The following is a 9740-nucleotide window of genomic DNA, read 5'->3' on the forward strand; positions in this document are numbered from 1 at the left end:
CAAACTGTGAACAGTACCATAAAGGAAAAGTATGGGATGCTGTGAAAGTAGACAAGAGAACCCCCTAATTTCAATGGGAGCATGTCAGTGAGGGCCTCCAGATCTGAAGGGTGAAGGGGAAGTGGTCCTAGAAGAGGAAATAGCTTATGCAAACATCCTAAGGAGTGAATGAAGGATAGTGAGTGTGGCTGGAGTACAGTTGATGGTCTCATCTTGTCAGTGGTGGCCTGTGTCTCCTAGGATCTGCCTTCAAGGAGGGGAAGGAAGGGGGAGACATCCTCCATGTTTACAGTTTAACACACTTCTGACAAGGATTGGGGGCAAGTGGACACAGCCTGACCTTGACTCACTGATGGAAACAGCTCTGTCCTCAGTGTCTCTATGTCCAGAAATTTCGAGCTTGGTCCCTTTTCCCTGGTCCAGTGTAACTGAGAGAACCTGTCACTACAAATCACTCTGTCTGGGAGCAACTGGGATGTCTCCAGAACTGAACAGTGGGGGCCAAGGCAGGATTACAGCAAGGAGGGCTTTGCAGAAGTTACCATTTGTGTCGCAGTGGCTGTGGCTTTCACCTCGGAGGGCTGGGTGGGGCCAGCGTAGCATTAAGGGATGGAGGCCACTGCCCACTAATGGCTGTCTCCCTTTTCACTGCAGCCCTCCCCAACTCCCAAGCAGCCGGGGCCCAGCAGAGAAGGCCCCAGGGCACAGGGCTGGCTTGCTGCTAGCAACCTGAAGGAAGGAGTTAAGAAGGCCGGCCTGATGGCCGCAAAGACAGAGCTGTGTTTATCCAGGAAAAGAGGTCGTACGTAGGCAACGGAGGCCCCTGCCAGCTCCTCCCAGGACTGAGCTGGGGTAGCAAGCTGGAGAGGAAGCTGCTCCCCTCCGGGCTCTGAACGCCGCCTAGCCAGAGGCCAGGACCCAGAGGCGGCCCACCGGTGAGGCCTGCACTCTGGGCGCCTGACCGAGCCTGCTGCCGTGGGCTCAAACTCCCAGGCAGAAAGTCGGAACAGCGCGCTCCCTGAGGTGCGGCGAGGGGGTGCGGTAAGCGCCCGCTGGCGGCGGGGCCTCCCGGAGTCAGCTCCGGGGGTGGCAGAGGATCAGTGCTGCCTTTGTGCTCACTGGTTTCCTAGGGAGAAAGGGAGTGGAGAGTGGGAGGGGCAGCCCAATGGCTGGGCCCGCGCGGCAGAACTCGGGATGCGGTAGGGCTGGGACGCAGGGAGCGGAACAGTCAGGGCTTTAGGAGGGGTGGGATTCTGTGCTCCCGAGAGGTGCATCTCCTCGAACCGGCCCTAGGTGCTCGCAGGGCAGCAGCAGCCAAGTGTGCAGCGAGTCTGCTTCTGGCCTGGAACGACTCCGGAAGGCGAGGGAGAAGCAAGAGGAGGCAGGTGTGGCTAGGGCCGAAGGATGGCTCAGCCTTGCAGAAGCTTGCGGTGCCGCCCGGGAGTGCAACCTGCGGGGATGGGGTGCGGGGGAAAGGGGGGTGGTCCCAAGGGGCTCCAAATCGGACACTGGAGGAGAGCCTTAGTCTTCTAGAATGGGCATGGGAGAAGGGGGTGAACCCTCCAAGGGCCGCGGTGTCTCTTCAGGGGGAGAGTGTGTATGAGCGGGGGTTCCAAACCCGGGTCGGTGTCTGCGGCTACAGACCTTTTGTTAATGAGGGTGTTACTCTATTCTCCTAATAGGAGTCTAGGCTTCTAGTGGGTGTGTTAGGCCTTCTAACTCTGAAGTGGGTGTACATCTTCAGTACCAGCGGGAGCAATGGGAGAGCCTGTGCACTCGGATGTCCGAGGCCTGATCCGAAAATGTGACTGTCTATCCCTGGGCTCCCTCTATTTCTCCCCGGACCCCCAGACTTTGCCGCCCTTTGTCCCTCCCCATCCTCCCCCCACCCCGCTCAAACAGGGGCTTGTGCACCCCGTGGGCCCGTAAAGAAGGGCACGGCGGCAGACCACCCGGTGTTCGTTTGCAGCATCACCCACCTTGGGCTTTCCTTCTTTCCTTGTCCAGGCCTCCACCTGAGACGCTGGGTTTGGACCCTCTCGGCCTCGTGGAACTCGGACTTTCAGCCCCCCACCCCACCGCATGTGGCTATTGGAGAAAGCTGGCTACCGAGTGGGGGCCGCGGAGCCCACGGCCCTGTGGGCGCCCTCCGGCCTGTTTCCTAAGCGCCGCACCCCGTGCCCGCTGGCTTGCGCCTGCCCCAACGTCCTCACCCCCGATCGTATTCCGCAGTTCTTCATCCCGCCTCGGCTCCCCGACCCAGGCGGCGCCGGGCCCCTCAGCGGGCGCGACGCGGGCGGGCGCGGCCTCCCCGCGGCCTGTTCGCTGCCGCACCTGGCGGGCCGCGAAGGCTGGGCCTTCCTGCCCGAGAGCCCGCACACGCGCCGGCGCGAGTCCCTGTTCCACTCGCCGCCGCCCGCCCCCGCCGGGGGGCTGCCCCCCGCGCAGTCCAGGCTGCACGACTCCTCCCCGGACCTGCGCCTCTGCCGGGCCCCCGACAGCGACACGGCCTCGTCGCCGTCGCCCGACTCGTCGCCCTTTGGCTCGCCGCGGCCGCCCAGGCCGCACTCGCTGTCCCCGGAGGAGGCGAGCTCGGCCGACACCAGCCCGTACGCGCCGCGCCGAGCGGGGCCGCCCACGCCGCCGCTCTTCCACCTCGACTTCTTGTGCAGCCACCTGCGGCCGGCCAAGGAGAGCGTGCTGCGCCTCGAGCCCCTGGGCGGGCAACTGCGGCTCTCCGCCGAGTATCAGGCCTGGCCCGGGCGGCTGCGGCTGCGCCTGGTGAGCGCCGAGGGCCTGCCCGGGTCGCGGGCCGGCCCCGGGAGCGGCGGCGGCGGCTGCTGCCTGGTGCTGAGGCTGCGGGCGCGGGGCCGGCGGAGCCGCGTGGTCAAATGCAGCGCTAACCCCATCTTCAATGAGGACTTTTTCTTCGACGGGCTCAGCCCGCCAGACCTGGCCGCCCACAGTCTGAGGGCCAAGGTGCTGGACAGGGGAGCAGGCTTCCGCAGGGACGTGCTGCTGGGGGAGTGTGAGACGCCCCTGATTGCCCTGCTGCCCCCCCTGCGTGGTGGGCTAGGTCCCGGAGCCTCCCTGGCGCCTGCCCATCTCAGCCTGTAGCCTGAGAGACTGTCTCTTCCTCAGGAGGTCTCCACCGGGTCTGCAGTCCTCATTCTTTCCATCTGCCCGGCATGTATTTATTTTTGCTAATAAAATATGTTTGTCTCTAGCGGTATCTCTCCCACTTGTTGGCACCCTACGCTCTCAGATCTGCAGCCTACCCGCTTCCATCTGCCCTGGCCGTGCACGGGATGGAGGAAGGTCATTCAGTTGTCTGATTTGGAGCAGACCTTAAGCAGTGGTTCTCAAACCTGAATGAGCATCACAATAGCCAGACATCAGAAATCCTGGATGAGCTTGATAAACATGCAGAAAGAATCCTGGGCTCCATTCCTGAGAGACCCTGACACTAGTTCAGTAGGTCTGGCCTGAGTAGGTCCTAGGTTCCCTGTTCAACAAGGTCCCTACCCCTTCAGGGCGCCCTCCAATCACTGAGTCACTCCAGAAAAAAACTCTGTGACTGACACCAGCATAAGCCACCTTCCACTGGGGATTCCTCGGGGCTGCACAGGGCAAAGCAGCACTACCCCACCCATCTACACTCCCCCCATCTGTTCTGAAGAGAGATGAAATTTCCGTGTCTTGGGAGTGAGTCAGTGGATGTTAAGACTAGCACACTATGCCTTTAGGTGTCCTCTCTCTTGCCTGTCCCTTCCACACCTGTGCCACCCTTGGGGGTAAAGCTGGAGCCAGGAGCTGGAACAGTGCTTGGGTAATGAAAGACCAAGATAGAATGTCCCAGGGACTGAGGTCCTGGGGGAGGAGGGGGTCCCACTGGACTGTGAGAGCTGTTCTCAGGGGTGCCCAGAAAAGGCTCCCCCAGTGAGTAGGTGCAGAATGTGGAAAATGGATAAATGTAGGTCACATTGTGTTTACCTCCTACCTGAATGTCCCTGACGTCAGCAGTGACCTTCTTCTCTCTCCCCCACCTTCCCTGGAGCTGGTTCCTCTTGGCTCAGGCCAGGCTTGGAGGAGGAAAGAAGGGAGGGGGAGAGGGAGGGAGGAAGGGAGGCGCTGTGCCAACCCAACTTCTTTCTCCCTCCCCCTTTCTCATTTTGCCTGGTGGCCCTAACCAGGGCCAAGCCTGCTGGATCTAGATAAACCTCAGCATGTGTAATGCTAGCATCGCGCGCGCACACACACACACACACACACACACACACACACGCAGGCACGCACGCTTGCATTCAGAGCACCCCTCGGTTCCTTCTCCCTCCCCCGATTAGGTCCCTCCCTACCCCACCCTCAACCCCCCAGGCCAGGGAAATCTTGCTCCAGATGTCCACTAGGTGGTAGCATTGATCAAATAATATTAAGTGCTAACAGCTACGCCAAGATAATGGCCATGCAAGGAATTGTTCCAACAACTTGCCAACAACCCCATTGAGGGTTAAGTACTATTGCTAATATTTTTATCCAATGTGACCTTGGGTTTTACTCATCCAGTGAGGGGTAGAACTAGGATTCAAACCCAGAGAGTCTGGCCTTAGAATCTGGGTTCTTAATCACCTCACTGTAATATCCCTAAGCGCCAGCTGCCACCTCCCAGTCAGGTCACTTCCTTCCCCAGGATGATAGCTCTCCAATCTTTTCAGCCTGTGAAGTCCACCCATAGATCCAGCTCTATCCCTAGTACTGTCCTACTTCGGTCCCAGTCCTCCCCTAACAACCTTTGGTGAGTAACTGGATTTGATGCCCATTTGAAAGTAGCTGGAAAGAGAAGTAGAGGCCATTTATCCGTCACTCATGCAGTCCTTCAACAAATACTTAGGGAAGGCCAGGAGGTTCTGGGCATTGGATACAGCAGTGATCAAAACAGACACAGGGATCGGACAATTTACAAAATGAATAAGTAAAATGTAGAAATGTCACCTGGTAATATGTTCTAGAGAAAAACAAAGCAGGAGAGAGATTAGGAAGGGAGTCAGACAAAGAGAAGAAAGGAAGATTGTAAGAATGGAAAGAGGGAGGGAGGGACCGAAACATCCCTTTTTAACCACAGTACTTTGTACCAGTAGGTCCTGTACCTTATTGTTATGCCAGTTAATCATTGCAACCACTCAGTAAGGCAGGTACTGTTACCATTTTACCGAGAAGATAGATCAGAGAGGTTAAGTAAACTTGCCTGAGGATCAGCCCTGACTGCAGGGAAGTTTTAGGACTGTGGCTCCATCCAGACCTCCTACCTCACCTGCCATTCAGAGGAGGCCCGCAAGGTGAGAATTCAAGTCCACTCCAGTCAGGAGCAGTTCACTCAGTATCCACAGCTGTGACCCTCCCCGCCCCCCCCCCCACCCCCTGCCGTGGGGACCACTATGTCCCTGGAGGAACTTCCAGGCTAAACTAAAGCCACAGAAGCATGCCCTGGGGCAAATAAGGTCGTAAGAACCCCTCCTGTGTGCAGACTGCTCTGGCCTCAAAGCATGTTCACAGACACAAGCCTGGACAGATATTACTGTCCCCTTTTTAACAATGTGGTAATTGCAGACTAATAGTAGGCTACATTCTTACCTGTCTTTTGGCTCCAAAAATCAGAGCTCCTGCTTTTCAACCCTCCTTGCTATGTCCAAGTCTAAATGACCACAAATGTTAATTGACAGATAGAGTGCTACAGGCAGGTTCACATGGAAAGTTCAGGGCCAGGAGCTGAGGTCAAACTCCCACTGGTCCCTCCACCCACAGTGGCCTTTGTAACAGGAAAGGGGAGGGGTGGTGACTGTGAGATCTACAGATGTTTATAGAGCCGGAGATGTCCTTTTTTTTAACGGCTGATGGGACCGTGCCCCCTCCCTGAGTCCCTCCGGTGGGTTGAGGTCTCCCCAGGCATGGACCTCTTAGGAAGGACACAAAGGAAGGTGTTCCTAATCACTGGATCAGGCCTCCCAGAGCCGGTGGCCCTCGAAGGATGGAGCTGAGGTGGCATGTGGCATGCAGGCTGCCCAGGCCTCACAAACTTTCCACCTTTACACCCCAGGCCCTCCCAGGAGGGGCAGGCTTGCACGAGCTTTAAGTGGTTTCTGTGGTCTAGGGGGTGGAAAGGAAGGGAAGAAGTTGGTAACTGCTCCCCAGTTCCAAGCCACCACCACCACCCTCCACGCCCCCAGGTTGCTTGCCCCTGGCGTTCAGATTCCCCTGATAAGGGAACTTGGTGGGTGAATTGATTCTCTGATCCCTATCAGCCTCTTCCTTGCATAAGAATGTGAGAATGTATTTGGGGAGGAAGTAACCACTGCCCTGCTCTGAAAGGACTGATTCCTCCAGAAAAGCAGCTGTGATTAGAGCAGGAGGGAGGAAGTGTAGGCATTGAGGGGGGCACTTCCCAAAAGGATGATCAGGGTACCTACTTGTCCCAGGGAGAAAGAACACCAGCCATCCATGCTTAGGGTAAGGAAGGCGTAGAGATACGAGAATGTCTGGGAAGCATGAGACTAGCTTAGGCCTAGAGGCCAGGACCCTGTCTTCCCAACCACCAGTCACTTCCTCCCCACCTTACACAGTGGCACGAAGTGGCATGTCTGAGAGAGGCAGCCAGACCTACCATATCTGGGGTGGGCAGGGCTGTCTGGCACGATGCCAGGGCCAAGTGCCCATCCCCAGGCGCTCTGCACGGCCTCTACTCCATGCCCATGCTTGGGAGCTCAAGAAGGATCCTGAGGGACCCAGAGTCACAGTGGAAGAGAGGCTTAAAGAGGAGAAAATAGAAAGAGGGATGAGCTACCGAGGCACAGAAAACAGAAGAGCCATAGGCATGGAGAGGTTGGCAGGGAGAGACACAGAGAGAGGATACTGAGAGGAAGCAAAGCCAATCGTGGGCAGGGAAGGGGACAGCAGAGCAACACTGCCCCAGCACCCCCTGCACCCTGCCCCTCTGCCTCTTGCTGGCTCTATTTGTCTGCTGGGCACTGGCCTGGGTGGTGCTTTAGAGAGCTTTGCTTCTTACTCCAAGCTTGCCCAAGGGGCTGAGCCCCAAAACAGACCAACATCCTGTTCTGTGCAGAGAAGTATACACAGACGCGTGGGCCATGCATTTACCAAAAGGACACGGGGATAATCAGAGTCTCAGAGGAACAGACACACGCCCTCAGACTCTCGGTACAGGAAGGTCCCCAAAGTTTCCACTCCAATCTTCCTCACTCCTTGCACCCTTGTCAACCATCCTAGGAGCTGGAAAGTCCTTTTCTAATTCTAACCTTTGTCCCGTACGTAAGCTGCAGCCCTCCGGAGTCTCTGGGAGCTACCCAGAAACAGAGGTGTTGATGGTAGCGGAGCGTGAGGTTCCAGGGTGGGGCACGAGTGCAGGATGGTGAGATGGGAGGGCAGGTGAGGGAAGGGACAGCTGCCTGCCCTCTCCACGCCAGATGCCGCGTGCACCATTCTGGGGGGAGTGGGCTACAGTCACGAGGCTGAGGCGCGGCTGGCTCCTGCTCTGCTGTTTACCAGCTGGGAGTGAGAGCAGGAGGAGGTGCCAGGGAGCCTCCCCACTGCAGCCTGGCCTCTGGCCAGCCGGCCTGTTGGGTAAGCAGGAGAGCCAGGCCCAGCTAATCAAACTCTGGGCCGAGGCTGTGCAGGAGATTAGTGGCATCCGGGTCCCGCGGAAGCAGTATCCTGGAGCTCTCCACAGAGCCCTTCCTCAGCGTGGGTCTGCCCAGTCTGGGAGGGTCTCCCTCCCACAACTAGTGCAGTGTAGCGTGGCTCCTCTCCTGTCCTGTCCCATTGCTCCTCTGCCTCAGAATGCTCCTCCAGGCCTGCCCACAGCCCCCAACAGACCAGGAGGATGTGGAGGCATCAGGGAGCCAGGGAATTCTAGGGAAGGGCAGCAAAGGGCAGAGGCTAAGCAAGCAGAGGCCTCAAGGAACCCAAGAACCATGGAGATGAGTCTGACCTCATCCTGTAGAAGAGGCACCATCCCCTGAATAAGCCATCCCGTCTTCATCTCTCCCCTCCCCACTTCCCCTGTTCCTGTCACCTGTCTTGGTCAAGTAGAAAGCACATGATTCTAAAGTCACAAAGACCTGGGTTCAAATCACAGCTCAGCCACTTACTGTCCTTGTGCAAGCCCTTGGGCAACTCATGACTATCTTTGAGCATCACTTAGCTTATAAGCATCACATAGTTATCTGGAGCAACTATGCCGGCCTCATGGTGGATGCTGGGAGGATTGGAGAGAATCACGGATTTACATAAAGTGACCGGCAAAGGGCCCAGCACCACAGAAGGTGATCAGTAAACGTTAGCCCCCTTCCCGTCACCTATCCTGTTTCTCCTCAAGGCTCCAAACTCTGTTCCTCCCATCTCTCCCCTTGTCCCTCCTGATGCCAGGATGCTCTGCCAGCCACTCCTTTCCCCTGCCTGATGCTGGGCCAGGTGCTCCCTCCCTCCTCCCTCTTCCCTCCCCTGGGCCCTGCTCCCTGCCCTCCTGGGCAGCCAGGGCAGCAAGGACGGCACCAAGGGAGTTGCCCCATGGACAGGGCCCCACAGAGACACCACCGAGCCTCGCAGGGTAAGAGGCCCTACGGCCCTGCAGGCAGGTGGAAGGGGCTGCCAGGAGGTTCAGAGGAGAGGGAGAGATGGCAAGAGACTGGTCGGGTTGTGAGGAGGGAGGAGGGGCAAGAAAAGAGAGAAGGAGAGAAAGATGAGTCGCAGGGGAAGGCAGGCCAGTGAGAAGGGACAGGTCTCGATAGAGACTGAAGGAGAAATGGGAGGAGGGGCTGGGGACCTGGCAGAGGAGGAGAAATAGGAAGGGGGAGACAGGAAGCACAGGGAGGGGACAGAAGGGGAGAGCTGAAGAAGGAAGAGACGGGTGGGATGGGGGAGGAGAGGGGAGCAGAGTCAGGGAAGGTGGAGGGAGGAAGGGTCCATGTCCCAAGTGTGAGCGCCCCCTGGGAGAAAAGGCAGACACTGCTCATCTGGCTGGGACCCCAGGCAGCAGTGGGAGGCTGACCACTCCACCTCCTTCTGTTCATTCAGCAGCGGAGGAAGCCGCCCTGCCTTTAGGGATGACAAAGGGTAGGGGAGAAAGCAATAGAACCCTGTCCACCGCCCTTGCCCACCGGCCCAGCACATTCCTCCCCACTGGCCTGGGGGGTTGGGGTCTCATTTCTGCAGAAAATGTGGGGCACTCAGCCAGGGGCAGCGGGGGACGGAGCCTCAGGCGGTCCTTGGGCCCGCAGATGGTCTCAGAGACTCTCTCGGCAGGATCCCAGGGCCACGTGCTCGCTCAGGTGTGAGCGCTGAGGGGAAAAGCTGCAGGGCCACCTGGTGTAGGAAGAACTCCACCGCCGGGGCAAGCACGGGGACCACCCCTACCCCAGGCCTGCTCTGAGGCGCAAGGCTGGAGGCCAAAGAGACGGTGCCACGTCTGGGAGGAAGCTGGGTGGAGCCAGGCAGGATGGGTGGGGAGGCGGGAGGGGCCGGATGGAGCCACTCCCTCTCTGGGCAGTCCTCCCCCCCACCCCACCCCCAGCAGAACCCAGGCCTTCCAAGTCCACTCGCCCGCCCCCCGACCAGTCCAGTAGAGGAAGCCTGCTTGTAAGGAGCATCTCCTGGGCAGAGAGACAGTGTGTGTGTGTGTGTGTGTGCGGGGGGGGGGGGGGGGGGCGGGGTTGGACGGAAGGGGTGGCGGG

At 58.5% G+C, this 9740-nt stretch overlaps 2 protein-coding genes across 3 annotated transcripts in view; both read left to right on the forward strand.

Annotated features, from left to right (window-relative positions):
- The first annotated feature begins 1908 nt into the window (after window positions 1-1908).
- On the forward strand, window positions 1909-3117 carry C2CD4D (C2 calcium dependent domain containing 4D). Its single transcript, XM_024116018.1, has one exon. The coding sequence runs from the start codon at window positions 2083-2085 to the stop codon at window positions 3115-3117; it is 1035 nt and encodes a 344-aa protein (XP_023971786.1). The 5' UTR covers window positions 1909-2082.
- A 5402-nt stretch (window positions 3118-8519) lies between these two features.
- Window positions 8520-9740, forward strand: part of RORC (RAR related orphan receptor C) — a 23379-nt gene continuing 22158 nt past the window's right edge. Inside the window, exon 1 of one of the 2 annotated variants that reach the window (XM_028485459.2) lies at window positions 8520-8641. In XM_028485459.2, the coding sequence (XP_028341260.1) occupies window positions 8578-8641 (64 nt within the window). In that variant the 5' untranslated portion in view covers window positions 8520-8577. The remainder of the gene's footprint in view (window positions 8642-9740) is intronic. The other variant, XM_007117270.4, reaches the window with a different exon arrangement.

The sequence above is a fragment of the Physeter macrocephalus genome, unplaced genomic scaffold (genome assembly GCF_002837175.3).
Source record: "Physeter macrocephalus isolate SW-GA unplaced genomic scaffold, ASM283717v5 random_405, whole genome shotgun sequence".
In the NCBI taxonomy this organism is placed as follows: domain Eukaryota; kingdom Metazoa; phylum Chordata; class Mammalia; order Artiodactyla; family Physeteridae; genus Physeter; species Physeter macrocephalus.